This window comes from Oryzias latipes, chromosome 17 (assembly GCF_053564925.1).
Source record: "Oryzias latipes strain Hd-rR chromosome 17, Olatipes_Hd-rR_3.1".
Lineage (NCBI taxonomy): Eukaryota > Metazoa > Chordata > Actinopteri > Beloniformes > Adrianichthyidae > Oryzias > Oryzias latipes.
Genome location: NC_136253.1, coordinates 32,937,190 through 32,964,054, shown reverse-complemented (window position 1 = coordinate 32,964,054; position 26,865 = coordinate 32,937,190). Strand labels below are relative to the sequence as shown.

General features: G+C 39.7%; 1 protein-coding gene and 1 long non-coding RNA gene across 6 annotated transcripts; both read right to left on the bottom strand.

Annotated features, from left to right (window-relative positions):
- Positions 1-1,061: 1,061 nt before the first annotated feature.
- Positions 1,062-7,900, bottom strand: LOC105356276 (uncharacterized). Of its 5 annotated transcripts, none has more exons than XR_013650478.1 (4): positions 7,082-7,900; positions 2,978-3,153; positions 1,729-2,893; positions 1,062-1,306 (listed from the first exon to the last, which is right to left on the bottom strand). It is a non-coding gene; the product is annotated as an uncharacterized LOC105356276 (long non-coding RNA). The 5 variants fall into 5 exon arrangements; XR_013650477.1 differs by having other exon boundaries at positions 1,062-2,893; positions 7,082-7,156; positions 7,373-7,784; XR_002292234.3 differs by having other exon boundaries at positions 1,062-1,836; positions 2,690-2,893; positions 7,082-7,753.
- Positions 7,901-11,807: 3,907 nt separating this feature from the next.
- aqp1a.1 (aquaporin 1a (Colton blood group), tandem duplicate 1) lies at positions 11,808-13,854 on the bottom strand. The gene is made up of 4 exons (XM_011487012.4): positions 13,308-13,854; positions 12,779-12,940; positions 12,564-12,644; positions 11,808-12,383 (listed from the first exon to the last, which is right to left on the bottom strand). Exons 1-4 carry the CDS (start codon positions 13,668-13,670, stop codon positions 12,204-12,206), a joined length of 786 nt encoding a protein of 261 aa, XP_011485314.3. The 5' UTR covers positions 13,671-13,854; the 3' UTR covers positions 11,808-12,203.
- Positions 13,855-26,865: the final 13,011 nt, after the last annotated feature.

Genomic DNA, 26,865 nt, shown 5'->3' with positions numbered 1-26,865 from the left:
GCGTCCCTGCTTGTTTTCCTCGTCTAGAGAAACAGTGGAGCGCCGAACACTTTTCGGTGCCAAGCTTTGGACTAATCAAGTTCAACATGAGAGCCAAATAATTTGATGAAAACTCTCAGACGAGATGAGCGAAGAGGAACAAATGGAGCATTGTCTGTGATGCCGAGGATTAACTTAAAAACAAGCAGCTAAACACAATGCGCTGACCTCCGAGGTCACGCTCACAAAGAAAGACGGTTTCAGGCTGTCTGAGGTCACATGACTGGATTTGGAAATTTCACCCTAAAAGCATGTGAGTGTCATACAAGATGGACAAAACTTATTGTTAAGTTAAAGAAAAAAACGCCGAAATTCAGACTGGATTGTGTTAAATTGATTCTCTGCACCATTTTAAAAGTTTTTTTTTCCTAACTTGAACATAAGAGTAAAACTCCACCTGAGTAAATCTTTCTCCCAGCAGGTGTCAAAGCCAGGACCTTCACACCAAACACTTTTTTCCTTGGGGACATTTTGTTAATGATCATTTGAGCAGATGTGCATCCAAGCGCAGCGGTGATCCTGATTGGTGCTTGAGCTGACAGTAACATGCGTCCGTTTAAACAGCCCGGGTTGGATTGCTCTCACACTGTGCGGCTTCTCTTGAAACAGAAAGAAAAGTGCCTGTTGTGTATTCTGAAGTCACTTAATTGCAATTCAATGATTAGCCAGGGGTGTGCAGACCATCAAACATCCATCAGCCATAAAGTGGGACATGAGAGAGGCAGTGTGGGTGGATGCAGAAAGGACATTCTTGTGACAAGGCCAAACGGGAAATCTCCATGTCTAATCGTGTCTTTCTTGCATGGAGAACTTAAACTGCTTGCATGTGCAACTATGGGATCCAAAGCTTTGGAGCTGAATGAGTCAGACATGAAAAGAACTTCATAACTGAAGAGTGATGCATGCAGCTTACTCTGAAGATATGGAAACATTGATAGTTGCTGCACAATTACTTTTAAGTAATGTAAAAACAATTGCATGAAAAACAGTAAATAGTAGGAAACAACGACAGAAATGTCTTCCTGTGCGGCATATTTTTTTTTATTTAAGAGCAGAAACATCTTCACAGTGAACAAACATGTCATGGCATTCCAAATGCTTTGGCCCCTTTTGTCATCCCCAGCAGCTTCAGCCCCATTATTTTCTCCTGTCGGAGCGTTAAGCCAGACAACGATGGGAGCTCTGCAGCTCCATGTGCACGGAGACAGAGAACAGAGCCACAAAGAGATGCTAACAAGCCCGCACACATCGACCTCGGCCGGTACACCTGCAACAAAAGAGCAGATATGCAGCGTGACACATTTACAAAAACCTCAATGTGTCAAATCAAACAGTGTTTCATGACGCTGCTAAGGATGGACAAATGGGATTCAAAAGGGGGACCGGGACTCAAATCACAGCCATTTGGATCACTTAACACATCAAAGACCCACTTTGATCATTTTTTGGATCTATTTTAATATATGATTATGCAGTTTTTAGCCAAAAATCCATAAGCACCTGACAATTTCTACAACGTAGTTTCTGCAGAGCGGCAATAGTTCATTAGAAATTCACCTCCGAGTTGTGACCATTGGCAAGGAGAATCTCCACCCCCCCTTCCCATCACCCCATAACTGACAGCTCTCTGTTTACAAGTGCTGCTTACAGCCTCTCACACCCCCAACCTGGCAGCGGGCTCAGACGTACAGGGATGTAGCCGTCTCCAAGTGGATGCATCAGAATGGAGCGGAGCGGGAAGCGCATTTTCTACGACACAAATACGATCTGTTTCCAAGGTTATCCTCTCGTCTGCTCCTGATTCACAGCAAATGGAATAAAGAAATACTCAAAAATGAAATTTTGAGCTAAATCTTCCACATATATGTTCTGTATCATCAGAGAAATGCCACAAGAAAGGAACATTATCTTTACCAGTGGGTCTGTTATGGGAATTATATTAGTAAAATAATAGAACCTCCTAAAAATTCTATCAAATCTGATCTTATGACTGTCATATTATGGAATTCAAATGTCCTCAAAGGATTACCACCTTCACATAAAAGACATCTACATAAACTGCTTTCTTCTCTAAAATCAGACTTGCATGCATATTGATGGATCGGACTCATGCAGCTTTACTTTGCTGCACTCTTGTCTTGACATGCCATAGTGCAACCCTCACACAGAGCAAAACAAGGTTACACAACAGGCAGGGACGTCCCAACGCAAACGGTGCAGCCTCACAACTGTCCCTCTGATCAGCAAAGTCTTAAGAAGTGTGAAAATACACCAGAATGCCCATTAAAGTGTGTATCCTCAAGCATCAGGAAAGTGTGCATCTAAGATCTAAGATGATATGGCAGCTGACCAGACGGTTCAAACTGCTGCTTCAAACTGAAAACTTCTTTCGAGCACAGGTGATACAGCGGGAAATGTAGAGAGCAAAATACACAGAGGAGCTCTTTTCTTCTGTCATCTTGACTTCAAAGTCATGTCTAAGTTAAACATGTGGACGCTTTGCTATTTATAGTGAAGTGGTTTCTATTCAGAGGGAAAAAAGGAAAGATGAAAAAGGAGCAGAAAATGTGTTTGAGAGGATTTCAGGTCAGGTGTGCGAGCGGGGAGAAAAGGAAACTTTGTGTTATAAAATTTGTACTTGATTTGATACCGCATTATGCCGTGCTCCTTTCTCCCCGGACCAGCTCCTTTGATCACTCTGCATCCCCAACATCCTCCTGTTTCATTTTCCAGGACTGAGTCACGGCACAGCAGGGCTCCTTTTTTCTTTTTCTTCTTTCAGAGCTCATTCCTGGATGCCAGCAGGTAATTATACGGCGGCGCTGCCGCCTTACTGGCACTCGTCGGGTCCAACCTGACGAACCAAAAGAACAGGACACAGATAAGCTCAATATGTTCAAAGAGAGCGGTTTCCATGATATCGCTCCACAAAACATACCTAGAGATCATCAAAGGAGGCCTGAAGGACTGCATGTCCAAAGGATGGAGCTGGTTCAACCTGGTCTGCAAGGCCAACTTAATTGAAACCCACCCACAGTTAGTTTGTTAGCCCTCATGGAACCAGCTGAACCGGACTTTGAGGCCAAAATCTGGATGTGGGTGGATTCCATTTAGCTGCAGACAGAATAAAACCTGCAGTTTTAGTGGATATTTAGTCAGTTTGGGGTGTCCCGTCTTCTACATTCCACTTAAATTAGGAGAAAAAGACACAGGTTGTGACAGTTTAAGACCAAAGCTGCTAAAAGCCTTAAAAACCTCTTTGCTCATCATTCATTTGGAGTTTACTAATTCTGCACAAATCCAAGAGTTTGCTCGTGTTAGCTGTCAGATTCCAGACTTTCATTTGTTGCAGAGGTCAGCAGTTGCTTGCATAAAAAAAGAGGGGCCTGCATTTGTGGCTCAATTTGAGATTAAAATTGACACCATTTACACGAATAATTCCAACAAGCCGTGCACATCTGGCTGCATCCAGGTTGAGGCTCGTGCACCATGGCGCTCGTGAAAATGGAGCATATCATTGTCATGCATATGGTTAGTGTAGTGCAGTTTTTGTAGGCCTAAGGTAAGTTATACACACTTAATGCTGTTGTCCGGTGTCTTTTCGCCGCACTCTAGCCGTGATGAGGTGCGATTACTGGCTCCTTACTCACTGTGTGCAACTGCTGCACACACCGGGTGTGCACGTGACACTAAAGTGTCTCTAAAACCCCCACAAAATCTGTAGTCTTATTTTCTAGTTTACTCATTTTCAACAGTCAGGCTGCAGGAAGGAGAACACACTTTTTCACAAGGATAAATGTGACTAAAGCTGAAATTAGAACTTCAATTGCAAAGAAAACAGGCCTGTTAAGTTTCCGTTTGTACATCAATAATCCCACCCATGCTTTTGTATTTTTATATACTATGAATTAGTTGGCATACCAGTATTTTACTTTTTTTTTTTAAAAATTAAGTCATCTAATTGAATTTTTTTTTTTTTTTTTTAGACATTTTAAATTATTTTATTCCTTTATATAAATATTATTCAAGATAAATATTTTAGAACCTATGCTGCATTTCCACGATGCTTTAAACATAGAGTGGCTTTGTGGTATAGCGTCTGCCCTCTGGCTGTAAGGTCACGAGTTCAAGTCCAGGCCGAGTCATACCAAAGACTCTAAAAATGCATGAGGCTCAGCATCTAGGGGCTGGATTTTCTCAAGATTTTTGTGTCCAGAGTAACCTTTCAGGGTAACCTGGATCACATGCAGAGAACACATTTTGTGATAACATTTCATATGGCGGGGCAAGTGTATGACGACTGATTTTAACTTTTGAAGAAGGTGTAACTTTAATATTAGGCAAACGTAAATGTTAAGCAAATTGTGGAATTTTCTGTAGTTATTTTAAAAAATGTTTTATATCTTTCTGTGTTTACCAAATCAGGTTCAATCAGAATTTAATCTGGAAGCAAGTTGAATGCAAATAAGCTTTTTTGTGTATATAATCCCATTAAATTCTTTTTTTTTGAATTGATAAAAATAGAATTTTTTTTTTGTGTGGCTTTTGTCCGACTTTGTGTCTTAGATCCCACGTGTGAAGGGCACCCTGGACTGAAAAGTCATGAGAAATGGTTTCCTGTCTTTCAGTCTGCACACTTAATATGTCAGGCAGAACTGAAGGCATTGATGTCAACATCAGTCATTTGCCGGTGTGTAGGAAATGGGACCTTACAGGTTCAAAACAAGGAAATGAGACTCCCCTCCTGCTCCTCTGTGTGAAAGACATGGGAGGTCAAAGGGTCACTCTGCTATTGTCTTCCTGTAGGATGGAAGAAACCTTTCGAAGCATCACCTTCTGCCTGGGGCGTGCGTGCTGCACAGCTCCAATTTTTATTCATGCGTCCAGTGTGGCTATATCTGCACTTTTCACATTTGTAGATTTATTCTGAATAATTCTGTAACCATCTACTAAAAAGTAAGTTTGATAAAAATCAGTGAATTCGAAATTTTAGTTTCGACAGGTAACATTTCCATGTAGAATCATAAAAGTCAGAAAAACAGATGGTGGTGAGTTGAACATAAACTAAACATTGTGCAAGAAAAGACAAAAATAGTTGATCAAAGGTTACATTTGGAAAAACTGACCTGCAGTTGTCACAGCAGGTCAGTTGTGACAACATCTTATTTGTTTATGAGACAAGTGAGAAACATTTAGGTAGTTAAGTCCATGACAACCACACCCAGGAGGGTGGAGGCCCTTTTAGAACAGAAAGTCAAATTCACAAATGCTGAAAAGTCTAAAAGTGTCCACTTTGTCTTTTTGTTCAATAGTTTGTTCTAATAGCAGTTTCACACATTTACGGACCAGGAGACGACTCACATTATTTTTTTGTTAATATGGTAATTTGTTAATTTTTATAAAATTAAAAATACAAAATTTATTTATTCATTATTAATACACCTAGTCATTCTTATTTATTACTTGTCTTCCTATATCTGCTGAATAAAAAAATGTGAAGCAGAGGCGGAGCTATAGAGGGCAAAGGGGGGCAGCTGCCCCCCCCCCAGCAAAAACCTTTGCCCCCTTAATCAATATTACTATCATTGATGTTACAAATAGTGAAAATCAATCCCATCAATATTAATAACTTTTACAACAGTAAATACATACATTTTAGTAATGGCCTTCCACTCTGCTGTTCCCACTTGCCACCTTACCAAAGACCTGCCCCCCCCTCCATATAAAATGATTTAAGATGCCCCCCCTCGCCCCCCTCTAGCTCTGCCGCTGATGTAAAGTAACAAATTTTGACTTGAAAATGTTATTATAAATAAAAAAGTTTCCTCAAAACCTTTTTCTGGAGAATTCATGTAACATCAAAGCAAATGATTAAGTCCACTTTGCTAGTAATATTTAAAGTATTGTCATCTTACAACGTTTTCAGTAAAGTCTAAAGAAGTGAGACTGGTATTACCCTGGGAGTTTTTAAACTTTTATTTTTCTGATGTTACTTGTTTCTTCTCTGGGATTTTTCGCACAGTTTTAGTTTTTAGACACTTTAGTTTTTGGCATCAATAACAATTGAATGCATATCCTTCTGAGAAAACCATTTTTGTAGTCTAAATTTGTTTAAATCAACCAAAAACTACAATTCCCAGAGCCCCACCCCTTCACATGTGGTACGATTGCAAAGCCGCAGATGTTCTCTGCCTGAGTTCATGTATGCAATGTTCAGGGGATATTCATTACATTTTTATCAAACTGATGTTAAATATAAACTAAAATTAACCAACAATAAAGGATTTGTAAAGGTTTATGGAGCTTTTGTCAAAGAGGGTAGTATCAGTGCTGGATCTGTTCTGCTTCCTGTCTTTGTACGAGTTCTTGAGCCTGTTAAATCCTATTTTCTTTAGCTCTGGTTGGTTTTAAGCTCTGAAATGTTCTGCTCCATTTGTCCTGTTGATAGTGATCACTTGGCTTCAGTTCAGTTTCAGCCCATTGACATTTGGTCCACAAACTTTAACCCACGTCGTAGACAGAAAATGAAAGTTAAATGTTAGTTAATCATCACATATTGGTCATAAATGACTTTTTTACAATAAGTAATGATTTAATAATAGTTATGATTTACTCAAAGGGTTAAACATTTAACGGGGAACAGAAATGAAAATAATAAAAAATATTTTCAGGCTTAACCTCACAGCTCCTACACAAATACTTTTTTACTTTAGATGACAGGACTATAATTTAGAATACCTTTCACAGTTTTCCCTTGTGTGTGATTTATAATAGGCAATTCCTTAACTCTGATATCACAGTCCTCATCTGTTAATTATTCTTTTTGTGCACCTTAATGCAAAGTGACGTGTCATGCAAAGGACCCGCTGATTAGTGAACCAATTTTTATTATGGGGCTAAAGCTTTGACAACTAGGATGTGGATCAACAAAATGTCACAATTGTAACTGTTATTGACTTGATATTAAAACAGACAAAGTAATTGTTTGATCAAATGCTGTGAAAGCTTTGACTCGGGAAGGTTTCCGGCTAAAAAAACTTACTCTGTATCCTGTGCGAGTGGGAGCAGCTCGTGGTCTCAACGGTCACCAATCATCCATGAACCTTATCCGCCTCAGCTTTTAAAGAGTAAAACGGACAAAGAGAACAAAAACACCAAATGCAAAACGGTTAGAGACTGGAGTTTTACATTTTTTTCACAAAAGAAACCAGGCCCTCCTCTAAATCAAAAGCAGTAAGGAGTAAAGCTTTAAGTGCAACTTTAAAAATGAGGTCCTCCTTTGATACATTTTACATTAAAGTGCCACAGCAAGCCCAAAAAATGGTTTAACAACCTGACGTCATGTGTGTGTTGCTCACTGAATCCCTCTGCAGCACAAGATCCTCAATCTGGATTAAAAGAAAAAAGTTAGTCTGGAGATTACAGTCCTTCATGCACTTGTTCCACAGAGGAAAACACATCTGCTGGCCTCACAGCTTTTCCCTTAAGTAAAGCTCCCGATCACATATTATCCAGCTAACACAGAATTCCCTTCACATTTTTCGCAGAAATGCTGATGGTCTGTTACCACCCTTGATGACATCAACTCTTCTTGTAAAAGGCCGCTCTCACAGGCAAAAGACAGAGTCAGCAAAAAGGCTGCACATTTTCTGTGGCAAACATGATTCTTAATGCTTTGGTGCTTTAACACTGTGATATAATTTGATTTTTCTTAACAATTTGGCAGAGTAACAAGGAGGTGGAGCCAAAAGGAGCAGGATTCCACGAAACAGGGACGTGGAATTCCAAGAAAAACTCGGACTTCCTTCAGACGGGCTGCGCCAAAGAAGGAACTGACAGGACCCATAAAACTGTTGTGTGTGGTTCCAAGAAAACGGCTCCTTGGAAAACAACATGTGTACTGATGTGGTGCCAATTGCAGGATGTAAAAAATATCATGACACGCACACATGGGCTGTGTCCGAATTCCTACCCTAACCCCTAACTACTAAAAAACTATATAGTGCAGCTCTATGTAGTGCCCTGGATTTTAAAAGCAATTCGGACACCAAGCTCACTACTATTTAATTGTTTTTTTAAACGGCGGATATGACGTCATCGATTCACAAAGTTAAAATTTAGTTGATATGTGTGTTTTGCGACGATTATTTATGAGACTGTCTTCTGAAGATAAACACGTTGATGGTTTATTTAAAAAATACACACAAAGATTGTTCAGACGCAATGCATTGTGGTCTATATTCGTTTTAATATTTTTATGTGTGATCTGGTGAGCATCGATGATGCACACTGGTGTTTCACAGAGACTTCTGGGAAACTTCTAGGGCTCTGGAATTTGGAATTGTGGATTCGGACAGCGCTACAAAATGGCGAATGCGACATATAGTGCACTCTATAGTGAGTAGTGAAGGAAATAAGACACAACCATGGATTAGCATCTGAGCCGGTCCTAGAATTTCCCAGCATCTTTGTTTTGGCTGCAAATTTAGAGTCTAAAAGGGAAAACAGAGAAGAAGAGAGGATAGAAGAGATTGCTGAGAGTGAAAATTGTACCACAGCTTTACTAAACAGCACTCTCAAAGACTCTCTACGACAAAAATTGTGTTTTTAACATGTTCTTTTGGCATTTTTCTGATGATGGACGACATATTTTAAGAAATTTAAGCTAAATATTACACTTCTGAGGTTTTTTTTTTTTTAAATCCAAATCTCCGTGAATCAGAATCAGACGAAAAAATACAGTTTCAAAAAACTCTTTGTTGCATAGACACTATGCTGGGCGGGCCACAAGCCGTTCTGATGCATCAACTTGTAGGCCGTTGGCTCTGTGTACGTCTTGTTCTTCCTCGTCTGAGCTGGCTCCAAAGTGTACGTCTGGATAGCTCCAGTACAGCCCGCCATTTGTGTTGCACCGTTATAATATAGGTTATGAGGGGCCGTAAGGTGGAAGAGCATGAAAGCAGAGAACTCTCCGTCATGGGTGAATGAGGGAATATCTAGTATAGTATAAAAACAGCATACAGTGTTCCCTCACTACACTGCGGTTCACCTTCCTCAGTTGCTGTTTTGTGCATTTCCTTCCGTGTCCTTTTGCACAATTTTCTTTTTTTTCGCACTGTGTTCTGCATCCTGTCTAGCTGTTGTCAATCGATGTTATCTGTGCCGTGTTGCCAGTACAAAATGTATTCAGTTTGCCAAATTTAAATAAATCTTTGATCGTAATCAAACGTTTGTTTTTATTCTATAAAACTGGAAAGGTTGGAACTATGAGAGAAAAGTGTGAAAGTGTTTAGTGAGGAGAATTGCAGCCTTGAAGACATAATCCTTCACATATTTTACCCAATGTGAAACATGGGAACTCTGTGATCATAATTTAAAGACCACTGGGGACGGGTTTAAAAAGCTCAAAGAGATGATAGGAGTGGGTCTTTAAACTCTCGTTTTTCTTTATTTTTTTTTGCTAATGTGATCATTCTTTTTTAGGCATACTTTCTGAAGGATCTTTCCTATGCAGAGATGAGTGATCATAGTTTTAGGATTTCTCACTTAGCTGCTTTAGGCAGATTCAAATTGAAATATAAACATCCATCTCCCCCAGCATCCCTGAAGTTCAAGCAGTGTCAACCCTATTTGAAGTTTGCAGACTGAGGAGATGCTTCTTTGTTGCCTCTGTTCCTCAGGGTGTGTTTTCGCTGAGACTCCTCACAGTCAGATCGTTGCCGTTTCCTCTGCCGCGCGGCAGTTTTCAAAATGCCCCTTCTTAGGAGGCTTAACATCAGCTTACTCTGTCAGGGATGAACATAATGCTTCAGCTGGTGAAGCGGTGAGTCAGTGAAGTATCCCCTTATGGCTGTTTCCCCAGTGGAGGTGTTTCTGTGAGAGGCTTAAATGTGCCAGCATGGATTTCCAGCAGGTGTCCTGACTTCCCTCTGCAGTCCAAAGGTTTGTGGCTGCCTCGTGTGCTTCTGCAGGTTTTTCTTTCTTTCTTTCGTTGCATGCTCAGTTGATGAGTTACTCTTCACGAATCACACGCTAGTGTGCATCTGTGAAGTCCTTTAGTCGACCGGTGAGCTGTCCAAAAAGTCTCCTGCTGCTATCTGGGTGGCTGATGGGGCAGCAGCGCCCCCACAACCTTGAGGAGGGCTCAGAAAAGACGCGAGCGAACTGTCACTTCATAAAAAAATGTACTTTATTCGGAGAAAATAATTGAACCAATTTGACTGAACTGAAAGAACACAAAATGATGCAGTAAGGTGATTTAGAATACATTTTTCTCGACACTCTCTGGTGTTATGACGCCTGTTATCTCAGGTTTCATTTTTGAGCAGCATCAGGTAGAGCCTTGATGACATGCACACGTACAGTGATCGACCCGTACAGGTGCTGTGGGTTTTGGGTTGTCCGGGCCCGTGGAGGGTCATAGAGAGGAGTGGTTCAGGTAAGTAAGTAAATCTTTGCAGAGAGCAACTCATAAAGTGCTTCACATCGTTAAAACAAGATAAAACCAGAGAAATAATAAAAGCTGCTTAAAGCAGAGAAAACCCCAATAAGACCTACTCAGACATTTTAAGTAAAACACACGTAAAGATGGTTACAAATACAAACAGTTCCCTTGTGTTTCATGTGGCCACCTTAAGGGACGTCATGACAATTGGAACGTACCATTGTCATGCATGTGGTAAGTGTGACTTGAAATATTTGTAGGGGAAAAAAGTCAGTTACATGCACTTTACAGTGTGTCCATCTTTTTTTCCAGGGCTTGGCAGTTTGGTCTGGGGTTGTTCCCAAGGTGCTCGCCCTTGCTTGGGGGAATACCATTGCAGTTTCACGGCTGTGGAGTGGACCCTGTTGCTGTCTGGTGTGGGTGGGCACTGTGGTGATGTCCTGTGGCTGTGCTGGCTCCTGGTGTACAGAGATGCCCATATACTGTCTCCTCACAGCAGAGCCAAACCATATGTCTCGTTTAGAATGACAGTCATGGTTTTATCCCGTATGCATTCTGTGTGGGGTGTATTTGTCAATAAGGGGGGGGGGGGGGGGGGGCATAGGTGTGGGTTGGTTTTAATTTAATTAATTTTTTTGTCTGTTTTAATTGTAACGCGCTTTGCGCTGCTTTTTAAATAAAAAACTGATTGACTTATGACGCAAGCGTGATGCTGTCGTACGATGTCTTTACACCACACTCTAGTCATCAGCGGGGTAAAAAATTCCGGCTCCTTACTGACTGTGCACTAATGCTGCATGCATGAGCTGTGCATGTGATAAATACGTGCCCGTGGGACCCCTGTAAGATGTCCACATGAACTACAATCTGTCTAATTTCCTGATTAGACAAGGAGCAAGGAGCACGCACTTATCTATTGCACCAACAAGGTTCCCTGTGCAGTCCTTAGCGTTCACCTGCTTCCCACCTATTTCACCCTTACGTGTTGCATAAGTGTTCTCTAAAAGAATGTTCATTAACATTTTTTATTTCACTCTACAGGTTCACTCAAATTTTGTGCAGGCCCGTATCCGTCCGTAAGGGCAGTCGTGAGTAAGGCGGATCATTTCTTTGGCTGTGTTTTATTTTCATAATCACTCGTGCATAATCTAATCTGACAGATCATAAACTTACAGCTGAGAGTTGTGTGTTTCTAGGAACTCTATCAGGTTGTTGGTAACTTTTTGCATGTTATGTCATGCAGTTTTTGTGTTTGGGATGAATTCATAGTATTACAAAAAACATTAAAGAAAATTTGAATAATAAATGAAACGACAACAACAAATTCTCACATTGTGTTTTATTTTACGTAAAAAACTTTAGACAAAAGAGTGCACACAATATAATATCCATCAGGAATAAGAATAAGTGAAACAGGTAATATACAAAATAGGCTTCAACATACAATACTGATATGGAGAAAAAGGATCAGCAAACGTCCCGCCCGGGGTTTCAAACTTCAGCAGCGGTTTGATAAAGAGCTTGTGCTGCGTTGATAAAAGGAGTGACTTTAGACAGCCTCTCTAGCTGACCCGTAGACGACAATCCTCCTTGGTTTTTTTCAAAACAACGTTAAAACTCTGCACTAAATTTCAAAGCTTTTGAATTTTAAATTTGTACATATTGATTTTTTTTTTAGTATAGACATTTACAAGGACGTGGGGGGAAAAAACAACTGCAGCTACTTTGAAGACATCTCCACAGTCGCAGACTCGTTTCCTCCATTTACATCGTAGTCTCCCACTGGACCGCTGACTAGGACCTTCATGCGATCAGGGAAGTCATCAAACTTGGGGGACAGCAGGAAATCGTACACCAGAGCCGCCGCTACACCACCACACATCGGGCCCACCCAGTACACCTAGGACAGATAACTCATATCAGCTTTTGCACTGACTTTGTAACGTTCAAGTCCTTACTGTGTCACAGAAATGCCACAAACACTGATTAACTTATGTGTGTAGTGAGTTACTTGGGTTTGCTAAATAGCCCACATTCAGCTGTCTGAGGTCTGCTGGGGCTCATTCTCCCTCCAACTTACCCAGTGGTCCGTAAAATCGTTCAGGATCAAAGCTGGGCCAAAGGAGCGGGCGGGATTGATGCCACAGCCTGTGTAGCTGATCTATGATCACAAAAAAAAAAAAAGACATGAAGTCATTCTGGAGCAATGAAAGGCGGTTTATTCACCTGGTGGACCACACTAAAATCCACTGGGGTCAATCTTGAACAAACATTTTTGGGGATGGTGTAACTTACAGCTGCCAAATGTCCCAGGCAAACTGAGAGGCCAATGGCCAGGGGTGCAGAGCCCATGACGTCACGCCTCCTTTTATCAGTGACTGCAATGACACACAGCACCAGCTGGAAGGTGGCCAGAAGCTCAATGCCCACTCCTTGGCTGGGGGTGACACCGTTAAGCTGTGGGTTTTTAGGGGGGGGGGACAAAATTCAGACATTGGAATGGAAAGAATGGAAAGTTTCCCTTCACTGGCTTTATGCTGACATCTTGATGCTATCATATTATTGCAGTAGTAGAGTCATAAAATCACTGAAGCTACAAGTTTTTAATAGATTTTTTTTGCCAAACAAAAAACGGTGGTTCTGTCTATAGGGGCCGTCCTTTACCTGCACACCTCTCCACGTTGCATTTAAATGCACTGTCCTTAAAATGCAACGTGGACAGGTGTGCGTTTAAAGGATGGCGACCTCTCCATGCTGTCGTGCATCCTATTTAGGTAAACAAATTCTGCTGTCAAGAAAAGGGGATATAAAAAGTTTTACTCACAGAGTTGAGCCCTAGGGCGCTGGTGTTGGAAGGACGCGTCCCGTAAACGATGCCGCTGGCGAGGGCTGAACCCAGCATCTGAGCCACTATGTACATGACTGCCTTGAAGACGCTGATCTGGCAGCTGGCAAGCATGCCAAGGGTGACGGCGGGATTCAGGTGGGCTCCACTGATGTGGCCTAAGCTCTGGGCCAGAGTGGCGATGGCTAATCCAAAGGTCAGCGACACCTTCACCTCCTGGTCTGGGTTGGCGTTGTTGGAGTTTCCAATGGCTGCAGAGATGCTGAGAAAAATAAAGAAGGCCATGCCGACCAGTTCGGCTAGAACGGCCCTCCAAAAATCTTTGCTCTTGAACTCCCTCATGGTGGTGGCTGTGTGACGGTTTGAGCTGCAAAGTGTGTGTAATCGTAAACAACAGCATCAGGCTGCATATATAAGGCCGGTGCTGATAATGGTTGGTGGGCGGGCGTTTAAAGAAAAAAAAAAAAAAACTGAAAGGGAGAACCACGCTGAACTAATGAGAAACCCAAAAGGCCGGTCTCTCCCATCCCTCCCTCTGCTTCCTCACCCTCCCTTCTCCCCTCTCCGTCCTCCAGCTTTCTCCCAGCACCTCCCTGTGCAGCACTCTCTCCGGTCTTTGGACTTTTGTGAATAGCAAAACAGAGTCTTTAAATAGCTGTACCCAAAGATAAAATGTCCTTTCGTACCGGCGTTTCTAAATGAAACTCCCCACTGAGAGAGAGCTCCCAGTCAGAACTTTCCAGGAGCAGAGGGAAGCGTTTTTTAGCTGAAATTTGCCTTAAATGACAATTTTGTGCAATTTTGCGCCTTACGAATGTGAGCGTGGATCACTGACAACATACAGGAAGGCAGGAGACAGCTCCAAACAGCCCTTTGCTCCACATTCCCCCTGGCTTCTACTCCAATTTTGAGCAACATGAAGTAATACAATTAAGATATTTTAGGCACAAAAAAGTAACTGAATGAAGAAACTGAAGTTAAAGGTCCTAAATGATATTTTAATCAGAATTGCATAAGTAGAACTTTTCCATTTCTAATAGAGCAACTGTGATTTATTAACTTGATTGACGTTTTTGCACAATTACTAGTTGTATTGTTGAGCAAGAAAGTGAATGATCAACTCCATGAACGGCACTGCCTGTTCTGGAGCCCCCCCCCACTTAAAGAGGGACTCCAACAAAAGGCAGTCCGCCCTTTCACTGCTTATCTGATAGAAAAAATCCTTTTCAAATGACATATTCTTAGAAATGACCCTGTCACTGGACTTTTGCATTAGTTTTCATATATGATAACCATCATATTTAGATTAGATTTAGAATAGATTTAGATTTATTGCTTTTTTTTTTTACAAGTAACAATGCAGAAACACAGGTATTTGTATATGTAGTAAGTACAATTTCAGAACTAAAAAGGAAAAGTAAATACCAAGAATCAATCAGTCAAATTTAGCAGCAAAATAAAACAAATTTGTAAAATAAAAGTAGGTTTTGTACAATTTCAAGTGTAAATATTCCTTATTATTGTTCTTTCGTATTCAACTCCTTAAATTTTTGCTGCCAAACACTTTTATCTTCATCCAAACTTTCAGTTCTTGTCATTTTGTTTTATGAAGTCATCTGAATCTGTTAATTTTTAAAGTTTCAATACAGCATCAAAATCAGACAATGGAAAGTGTTCTGTCAAACTTATTATCCTTTAATTATTAACTCTTCTGACTTGTGCGACACGCCGCAGCGCTACGCTATGCATGGTTGCCGTGACAGAACTGCGAGATAACAAGTTGCATCCAGATGTCTTTCAGAATAGTGACTCATGCTGTTGAACTGTAGTGATTAATGTCTGAGAGAGAAATTCATCATTTCTTTCAATAATTCATAAGTCATAAGCAAAGTGGAACTGATGATCATAAGATGTGGCATAATTTGAAGAGGAATCGGAGGAGTGATATTTTTGGGTACTGAGGTATGGACAATGTCATGAAGTTTGTTCATTTCTGGAAAAACATATGCATAAAGATGTGTAATTTTTTTCCAATAAGGCCTTATTTTTCAGTAAGTTAATGAGATACGTCTAAGTAAATGAACTAACTAACAATTCATTATCTTTGTGTAATCTTATCATGTTAGGAAGCTTTTTTACCAGCATGAATCCAATTTATTGCATCAATGCAAATGGATTAGTATCAATAGATAAAAAGAAGAAACTTTAAAAAAGAAAATACCTTAAACTTCAAAGGAAATATGTTTTATATTAAAAAAAAAGTGGGAAAAAAACGAAGACAAAAGCAGAAAAGAAACAGAACCATTTTTTTTCCGATGTTGTTTTCAGTTTTGTTGTGGAAATGACCTTCATGTTGGAGAACGTTTTGTGGTTTACCACCTTGTGACTTACAAGTTTGAAATGATTTTAATATAATTACAATAGAGAGATGTAGGGGAAACATCCCCTTGTTGGGACCAACTGCCCTTACGGGCGAGCTTACGAGCTCACAGGTGAAAAATGGTCAAACTTTCTTTGATCCCTCTAGCGAGAAAACGTTCATCTCGCTAGAGGGATCAAGGTTGTAGTGAACAAAAGTTATACAGTAAGTGGTAAGTGTGAGTCCTGCAAGCAGCCCGTCAGTGCTGTTCACGTGATACGTGCGCACTCTTTGCGTGCAGCCTGACATTCAGAAATTAGACAATCAAGGGGCAGTTTGTGTGGATATCCTACGGACACTTACGTATCACGTGCACGCACCCCATATGTGCAACATTTGAGTCCACAGGGGCCAGTGCACGCACCGCACTAACAACTAGAGCGTGGCATAAGGGCACCAACTAATGACGCGAACCTCATAAGTGCGTCCATTATCCTTATGGCAACTTCACACTTACCACGTGTAAGACAATAGTTTGTTCTGGTTTCATGGCGTCCCTTGAGGTCGCCGTATGAGTCTAAAGGGAACAGCAAGACACACCTGCGCTCCTTTTACGATGCAGCCGCTCCCCTGCACGACCCTCCATGAGGCCGGACAACCCAAAAACCTGCAGCACTGGTACTTATGCATGTGACCAAGGTATTCATGTTGGAACACAATGAAATAGTTTCTTTGACCAGTCCCAATCTGTGCTAATATAGTTATCTTGTGTTTTGGCCAGATGGAAAATACTTTCATCAATGACAACCAGATGAACCTAAAAAGACACAGACCAGCCTGAGTTGTTGGTTGTTTGCTTAACAATGCCAGATTTTACAAAACCAATTAAATAAGCATAAGCTTCTTCCTATCCCCTTTCAAACCAACTTTTCAAAGCCTTGTATTGACTTATTTCATTTTATATAATTGTTGTTTTGATTTGAAATAAAACATTTATATACTGCTGGGCTGCCGTGCTAGAATATTCTAGTCGCCAAACTAGCAAGAATTGTCCATTTGTGGCTAAATTCAGAACTTGTGAAGGAAACGTTTGCACAAACTGTTGTGCAAAAAAAAAAGAAAAAAAAGCGCACAGAAAAAGTATAACCCATACTCTTCTGCCCTATCCTGAAGGTCTTTCAACCCAAATCTTTTTTTTCCCGTTCCAACTTTAAGGCTAGAGGAGATCTCTCATTTTCATTTTCTATTCCATGTGCAAGTCCAAGACAAGTTCTTGTTGCGAGTCTTAAGTTGAAAAGTTTATTAAAGAAAAAACAGAGAGGATGTCACTAACTACTCTGCAAACAAGAAAAAAGATATGTCATGAAATAACCACAGGAAGAAGAAATGTTAAATTTAAGATTTAAAAATGTTTTAATAGTGAAATAAAACTAGTAATATAAAAACAAACAATCAAACAGAAAAAACTGTTCACAAGTCTATTTTCCAAGTCGGCATTAGTGGATAAAAAATAAACAAATTGTATTTTTTTAATTGGCTTTGTCCTTTTAAAATATCTATCAAAATCAATTTTGTGCTATGGTTTCTAAGGGGGCGGAGCTTGTTGCCAACGTTGCTGTAAAAAGTTATAGAACTCTGGAAAAATAAAACAAAATTCTATAAATTAACCACAAGATCAAGAAAATAACCACTTTTTTCGTGCATGTGTGCAGATGTGTGTGGAGTGATGGGGTGTATGTGTGAATGTAGGGGAGGGGGGAGGGCAAAAGGGTGGGTTGATTTTAATATTTTCTTTTTTTTGTTTGCATGTTTGCATTTGTATGTTTTTAATTGTAAAGCGCATTGAGCTGCGACACATTAAAAGCGCTTTTTATAAATAAAGTTTTATTTATTTATTTATTGAATTACATTGGTAAAGAGTGCTCACAAGCATTTTTGCATCAATTAAAACATGCAGATTGTGCATTTTTAATTGGTTTAGTCCTTTATTAATATCTCTATAAAAATAATTTTATTCAATATGGTTTCTAAGTATGCTCATGCTTTTGTCAGAGGCAGAAATGAACTATTTTTCTGTAAATAGTAGATCCTTTGTTGCTGCTGTCACCCCTACAACGATAATATGAAATGGTAAATGACATATACTGGTTGGAGGCTCTACCTCTGCACTCGGAGGGGCCGTGGTGCAGAGGCAGAGAGATCGACCTGCGAGCCTCAAGTCAAGAGGAAAACCGAACTTTAAGAACTGAGACTGACTACATATATACATACTGTAAGGTTTCTGGAATCAGCCATCGTGAATCAACTTAACGTGTTTGATACGGAAGGAAAACGGAGCTAAATTTAGGAGTGATAACTCTGTTTGTCCCTCTAGAGTTAGCAAAGACAATCGCAGGAAGAAATCTGAAAAATGCAGCACGCACACACGAGCTGCTGCGCTATCGTACGATTGTTCAATGGAGGCTCACATGCGTCAAGAGTGTAAGGAATGTGTTGTAGGTGCTTGAATTCCAAGAAATTTGGAGAAATGTGTTTAGTTATGGCTGCCCCCTTGGTGACCTGTAGTAAATACCTTAGTTAATTTTTGATCTCATCATTTAGGATTGCTTCTATCCACTAAGAGCCTCTCAGCGTTATCGGTTTGAAGTGACAGTTAATCTGGAGCCTTCAGATTTGTTCTGATGGAAGATGAGTTTGTCTTATGGATGTTTTCTGCTGCTCGTTTTGTCTTCCTTCTGTACTCTTGCATATAATCATGATACATAGAAGGTTTGGGGACAGCTGTTGCCCAAGGACTCAGCTGGGAAAGTGAGTGTTGGAAGGGAAGCATTAAATTTAACGTGAACTTGCAGAAGAAGTTCAGAAAGTTCATCTTGTTTACGGCCAGAGGATTGCAGAGCAGCAGCAGGAGAATCAAATGAGGCTGGCTTTGGATCTGCACCACACACCGTCAAGCCTGACAGGAAGAGAGCTGCTCTCATGGGAACTGATGTTCTCTGCCGCTCAGAGAGGACGCGAAAGCATTTCTGATACTTTGATATGGAGAGAATCACTTGTCATATGTGATACACGTTTGACCTTCCTGCTAGATCAAGATTTTTCAGAAAAACAAATTGAGTTTATTTATTTTTTTGATGAAAAATATCAAGCGCTACTTCTCATCAAGAAGAAAATATTTATGACCTGATTTCTGCTGTCGATTTGCTTTTCTCAGTGGCACCTGCAGTTGTGTGACAATCTGTGTGGATGGAGGAGGAATTCAACAGTTTGTATAATTAATGACATCTTCTGTAACTTGTTTGCATTCAAAAGCTATCATTTACATGATTATTCATTTGGTGCATACGTTACAAATATCTCAGCGAGCGATTTAAAAGGAAAAAAAAGAAAAAGGTGGTTAAAAAAAGATGAAAGCAGGAGAGGTTTACATCTCTGCAGCGGCAGCAGAAGTGCACCCTGCAGAGAAAATGAAAGGGGGCACATTCAAACTGGAGGAGGAGCACCGACGACTGCCACCGTCTCATCTTTACACCAGTATGAGCCTTTTCCTGACATTGTATGTGTCAAAACCAAACATCTGATTGTGTTTGAGGAGGTGTGGAAACCCCAAGATTCCTTCTCCTGCAGTCCAGCGCAAAATAAACCCTGCTTTTCCTCAAATTCCAATCAAAGGAGGTTCCAAGAAATCTTTAAAAAATTGCAGAAAACTGTTTTAGTTGCTGTTTTAATTCCGTTTTTGTTCCTTAAACTAAGCTTTGCATTAAAAAAAAGTTGAAAAAAATGCTACATTTATGATTAGAAAAGCATTTCCCCAAATTTTCTTTTGACTAGTCTAGGTCTAAAACCTTTACACGAGTTAAACTTTAATGAAGTAAAAAAGTTCCTTTTGGGACAACAAATTCATCCGACTGCAATTATATTGACTCTATCATTGTTCTATTGTACTTTATTATTGACAAATTGAATTTCTTTCCTCGTTCTTCCTCTGTTTACCAGATAACACAGAACTTTTCAATGATCCTAACCATTCATCTGTTTTATGTCACCCAAAAACAGTTTAAAAGTAAACGCTTTGGAATTTTATCCCATTTTATGAATGAATACCATCTACTTCTCTGCTTGCAGACTCAGCACAGCAGCCGTGCGGTGGCGATTTGTTATGCATTCAATTCTTTAATATTTTCAAAAGAAATGAAACATTTTTGGCACAAAGGTCACAGTGAGGAGAAGGTGGTGGTCTGTTTGGTTTTCTGTCTTTTAGCGGTTGAAAGGAACCACAGTTGGTCCGGTGACTGTTAACTGCTCTCAACAGCCACACGTTTCCATCTGATAAATAAATCCTCTTGTTTGCTTTAGAACCACAGAAACTTTGGGTGAAATTTACAGTCAGCTGATAGCTGAGGAATTTCTGTTCCTGCCTTGCTATTGCACAGACACATTTCACAAAAGCAGTAAAAAGTGTGTCTAAATGTGTAGACGTTTAACTAAAAGAGAGGAAAATGCACCGCTGTTTGGTGAGAAGTCAGAAAAAACCTCAACGGTTTTGAGTTTAAAAATGCTGGATGGACAGAACACATCTCTTATTTCTCAGGAATTTATTGATTCACTTTCATCATTGTCTCATTTCAGCCTCTCAGTGGATTGACGGGGTAATAATACAATTTGTCAAACATTATTCAATGCCTTTTTCTTGTCCATCTGTAGTGTGACTCCGATCGTCTTTGGATTTATTTTAAAAGTGTTCCAAGTGGATTTTTAATCTTGATTATAATGTTTCCAGTCTTTTCTATAATTTATGATTATAATCTGTGGTAAAAGTGCAATTTAAATGTATGATTCTAATAATTTTAATCCTTTTTATCCTCAAAACCTCTTTATTTTGTGTATTTCCTGGATGCGTCAGAATGGAGCAGAGCAGGAAGTTTGCCATAGAGCTTCTATTTCACACCTACAATCTTTTTTCCAACAGCATTTTTTGTCTGCTCCTGACTTAGAATAATTTGAATAAAGAAATACTCAGAAATTCCATCTTAAGCTTAATTTTCTTTATATATATTTCCTCCAACATCACATTAATGCCAAAGACATACTATTAACACCAAAATAACAAAAAAAAGAAAAAAACATTTTCAGTAGATTGGGTTTTTATGCAAAAAACTTAACATTGAAATTTTAAATGCTGAAACTAAATCTGTGTTTGTTTCAAAACATTAGTCTGACATTCAATTTCTAGATTTCATTTGGGTGAACTTTTCTCTTATTTCAAAGAGAACTTACATTTCCAGTAAGGTTATAAATATTTCCTTAAAGCTGCTAAATCAATACATTTCTTTGCTAAAACACTTATTTACAGCCCACAAATAATTGCAAAGCTGGAGACTTCAAGGCCGAATCCCTCCAGCTTAAAAAATGTAAATATCTGTTTTTGTCACATTGGATCTGAATGGTGGAAGTGCCTCAAAACACTGGGATGAGAAAGAGGGAATCAAACACAGAACAGAAAACTGCACGATGAACAAATGGCACGAAAGATAAGAGGCTGAGCGGCAGCGACAACACACACTTCCAGTGACCCGTGAAACCGCTCACGACAGTCGGGGATTCATTTTGCTAATTGCTCATATTTATCTAATTACAGTTTAGTCTGAAAGTATAAATGTAACTGAAAAATAATTAACTCGATGAATAAATCAGCAGTTTCTTACAAAAAATTTTAGTAGACGCTGTTTGTTTCTAAACTGAGAGGTCGGACTTTCCTGTGTCAGATAAGGAGAAGAACTCTAAACTGGGGAAATTAGAATAAAATAAAGGAATTAAATGACTTGCTGGACCTTCGATTCTTCGCTGTGGTTGACAAAGCGAGGAGTTGTCTCCTAAACTGTTCACACATTCAAGTCCTCACAGCTTTTGTCTATTCAGTCCCAGAAGACAGTGGTGTCAGCAGCCAAATCACAATCATGGGACCGCTGCTGAGCAGCAGGTTTGGGTCACCGCGTTACTCAGCTGACCCAGACTGCACTGCTGGTTATATAACCCACTCAAATCCCTGCATAAATAAAGGTCTATTTAATAATTATATTTATTTACCTTCCTATACCTAAGCACTGAAGCATTTCGAAAACAGTCACTAGCTGCGTTTCCATTGACTATGAAATAAAATAAATTGGATTAGTGATAATAAACTTGCCTAATGGAAACATGACAATTTAAAAAAAACTCGCATTTATTGAAAGAAAAAGTTTTGTATCAAAATTGACATATTGGTTGTCAACTGTGGTTATCTTTTGTCTTGTTTTGTGTCATTATGCGAAAAATACAATAACTATATAATAAACAGAAAGGTAGTCTTATGTTGAACATTGAGTTACAGGGATGTGGCCTTTCAACAAGCTCACTGCCATGGAAATGATGATTCACGCCGACTTGGCTCAATCACTGTTTACTCACGACATTTGCGAAGTCCAAAACTGCGAAAAAATGGCAACTGAAATGACTATACGTGGTTGGAGCTGCAAGTAAGTCATTTTCTGTCACATTCACTCGCTCCAGCTCTCATTTACAGTCGATGGTTTGCTTTTTGACGTCCATAAACGCTCATTATCTCTGTTTGCCTATTAGGTGTTATATTATTGGTGTGCTCAAACATCAGGAGCTGTAATAGATGTTAGCTTATCTAACTTCCACAGTGGGGGTGTAATTAGTGCATTTGACTGTGGAACTGTCCATTTTTAACTCAGGCAAAGAAGGATATCCTTCAATTCTCTGTGTGTTTCGCTGCACAGAGTGATGTCTGTCAGTTCATTTTGGCTCATAGGTTTGTTTATTTATTCATTTTTACTAAATATATCTCCAATCACGTCCTGCTCCCATTTTGGATTCATCTTTTTCATGAAGACTATTAAATTCATGGTTTTACAACAACCAAAGCATCATTGGAAATAGAATTCTTGAGTTTAAAGTTTAACTAATGGGTGTTTAAAAGTATTTTTAACTCAAAGGATAAATCTAACCGTGTTTTAAACGAGTCAGCTGTTAGGATGGGTTTTTTTTAAAGGCTCACAAACCTCACAGAGGTGCTTTTAAAGTTTTGTGCTGCTGATGCCTCACTCACTGCTTGTTTATCATCGGTGTAAATCCATTGCATGACTTCCTGGTTCCTACAAGAGCCTTACAAAACATTTGTGAAAGGCTTAGTCAGGGGTCTGTGGTACCATGACAGCCGCTTCAGCCTTTTCAAGTGAAATTTTGGGAAACCACATCCTGTTTTACGGACCCATCAGCTAAGATCACCAAGGAGACCCTGCTTGCTAAAGCAGCACAGTTTTGGCACATACACAGCTTTATTGCTAATTGCATGGAGGGAATTGTGAAACCTTGTTGTAAATGTGATTTCTTTATTTTTACCTGCAAATAAAATTGAGATGTGATTTTTTCTGCCCGACCTTTAAAACTAATTGTAGACACAACACAAGTGGTTTATGGCAACTTCACACGTTGTGTCTTATATAAGTTTCTTTTTTCTCACGTAAAACCCTTTACCCCCCCAGATAGCAGTCTTTACGAGGCCCTTTATGAGCTGCTAGGTTGTGTATCTTCACAGGATAACATCTCTGGTATGAAGACAAGTATATAACATAATAAAATGTTGAACGATAAGGAGGAACTTTGTACTGACAAGTTGAACACGAGCTTTCATTGACTTGTTTTATTGTAAAAAAAAAAAACAAAACAAAACACAAAAATGTGAGTGTGAAGTCAAAAGGGCATTCATTGAATCAGAAGTGTGTGTCCATGAGTGAGAAATGAGTGGGTTTGTCGAGGCAATCTGCTGTCATCATGAGACGGGAAACAATGACACACATTTAGGGTTTGTCCAAAGAGACGGGAGAACAATGAGAAACTTCCTCACTTTGCAGGAGGCCGTGTTAAAATACTTCTAGAGTTAATGACTCAATAATGGCCATACAGATGTGTTAAACAAATTGCTGCATGCATCGCATTAAATGTAAGACTTGCCAAAAACGTGAATCTGAAAAGTTCCCAAGTTTCCGCCCATCATATTAAAATCCACAAATTTGGTTTATGGCTGAAGTACAACACATTTTCATCCTTTTTTTCACTGATAGGCTGATATTAACTAAAAACCAACATGATTGTGCAAGAAAAGTTGTTTTTAATATTCCTTAATCATCAATCAAGAAGAGAAAGGGGCGGTTTGTTGGGAATCCTTTGTGCGGCTTGCCAAGAGGGTTAGTACAACCTTACGTCTTAGGAGTTTCTGGAGGTACAAGCAGTACTTATCTGTTCAATGTGATTTATCAGTGTGAGAGATGTCTTTTTGTCTTATTAAAATAACCACTAATCATTTATGTTTTGGAAAAATCCTCAAAGGATACCTTTTTTTGACACCTAGAAACCATCCCAGCATGGATTTCTTTGTTTAACCCTTGTGCTATCCTAGATGACCCCACCCTTACATTGATGTGTTCTCCCTACCATAACAAAGGTGGATAAAGGTGGAAAGATTTCATGTAATCCATGGACACCAGTGAAGATCACAAATCATTGAAGAAAAAAGGTTCAGCGCACTGTCAAGTGGGGTCTAGATGACCCAACTCCCAATGTTAAAGTGCATTGGATAGCACAGGGGTTACAAATAAAAACACAAGTAATTTCAAAAGTTTAAATGAACTTAAAGCTTTGCTAGACCAATTTTGGTTTGTCTGCAAATATTTGTGTCCACATCACACCAAATGTTCTTGAAAGAAAATGCAATTGTTTTGGAGATCGAGATGAAATAACTGAAAAAATGTGCTTCAAAAGATTTTTGATTTATGTCAAATAAAGACTTCCCCCATTTGCTGGACGGGATCGACACAAGAAGTGCAAAAATGTTTGTGTTTCTGAAGTTCACCAAACATGTGGATGGCAGAATCTCATTTCTCCACAAAGCTAATCGATCCAAAACATGCACAAGAAGCACAACGTTCCTTTTGAAAACTCAGCTTCAATTAGTTAGATTCTCTTCAGTCATCATACAAACTTTATTAAAACTGAAGCAGAGAAGTGTGATCCCTTGAATTTTTTCAATTATTCTGCATTAGAGACACTTAAAGTCCCATTGGCTGTCACGCCTCTAGGAGTTGGACATTTGCTCTCCGCCTTTGACCAATCCCCTGGGGGAGCAGTGAGCTGCAGACACAGTCACCCCTGGGAACCATTTGGTGGTTTAACCCATTGACTGTACATGAAACCTGGAGTGAGTGACCCCTGTCACTTGATGTTCCAAACAGGAAGTAGCTGCTGGCTCCAAAAAGCCAAAATCCCATAGTCTTCTATTGAGAAAAAAACGAAAAAACAGCTGTTACTCAGTTTTTCTATTGGTCAGAATCACCATTCCTGTTTTTAACATGTTCTTGATAATCCTCATTTTTTTCACAATATTTTCTTCTGTAGTTCAAGTTATTCAAAATATAAACTAACCAATCAGATGCCTCAATGAAAGTGTGGGGTCTACCATCGAACAAACGAAATGTTTGATTGACAGATTTGGTGTAACTTCCAACAAGCTCACTCCTGATTGCCGAGAGTGGTTTCCATAGAAACACTGACAGACCAACTCTGACCAATCACTGATTACTGACTCCAACGTGGTGGCGACCGCATCGTGAAAATATGGCAACTGAGGTGATTTAATTTGATTGCAGATGGAAGTAAGGCATTTTCTATCGGTGACGTCACACTCACTTACAGACCCCCTAATCCAACCCCATAACCCTTGTGCTATCTTAGATGACCCCCCCCTTACATTGACGTGTTTTCCCCACCATGACAAATGTGGATAAAGGTGGAAAGATTTCATGTAATCCATGGACACCAGTGAAGATCACAAATCATTGAAGAAAAAAAGGTTCAGAGCACTGTCTAGTGGGTCTAGATGACCCAACTCCCAATGTTAAAGTGCCTAGGATAGCACAAGGGTTAATGCTGAGCGTGAAGCAGCAAGTCATTGGGTCCCATTTTTTAGTCTTTAGTATGACTTGATTGTGGATTCGACCTGACAACCTTCCAGTCTCAGGGCAGACACTGTTTCACAAGGCCACTGAGTTAGTTTCTCCATTGGACATCCCATCAGATGGTCAACAGGCTTGTCTCCAAAAGAGGCCAGCACGAAGAAGATGCTTTGGAAACTGTTTATTGCTCACCTATTCAAACCTATAGAGCACGTTGTCAGTGTTTCTAAGAAGAGCTTAGTGTTTAACCCCCATTCAGGGTCAAGCCTCAGACTGAATGATGAACACCCCACATGCATAAAAAGGTTCAGAGATTACCACCATCCTTCTATGGGTAAGAAGAAAAGATAAATGCTAAATTTTATCACCACTTGACAGATAGACTTCTACATATCAACACAATGTGTTAAAAGGTAGCACTTGATTTATAGATCTTCGAAAGGCCAGTCATTCAGACAAATTGCAGCTTATGTCTCACATATAACAGAGATAACGCAGGAATGATAGAGAGAACCACTTGAATCCCTTTGGCATGACATGAAGCATCACCTAGAACTACCCCCGAGGTAAAAACAAGGAAGCTCAAACAAATACGCAAGCAGGACCGGTCACAGCATCATCAAAATTCAGAGTATAGGTGCAATTCTAAGAAGAGACTAGTTCTTAGAAGCGAGGAATAACACGTCACTGAGAGACTGGCTGCAGAATCAGAGGAAGCTGCAAACCGTGGAAACATGAAAGAACCGGACAACATGACCAGGATGCTGGCTGGAAATTATATCAGCCCCTAGAAAGAATAGTCTGGGCTACCGAAGGACAGCTCATTTTATAGCATTATCCAATAACGTATGTAATTTGTGTGTTCGTTTGAGATTTTTTTGACATTTTTATACTTAAACCGAGGCAAAAGCAACTGAACAAAGCGTGGAAACCGCAACATCCTTATGTGACCTCACAAAATGAACTACAGCAAACTTTGGAGAAGCATTAAATCTTTTGTGTTGTGTTTCTTTAAAGAGAAAAGGTTCAAACTGGTGTATTTTCATTTCTTTTGCCAGATCACCTCCTCTGCCCTTAACAGACTTTGCTCTGCTGCACAGTTGACCACAGATGTCTTCGTCACCTATATGCTTACCGAAGTGACGTCTTTCCAAGTTCTTCTTGT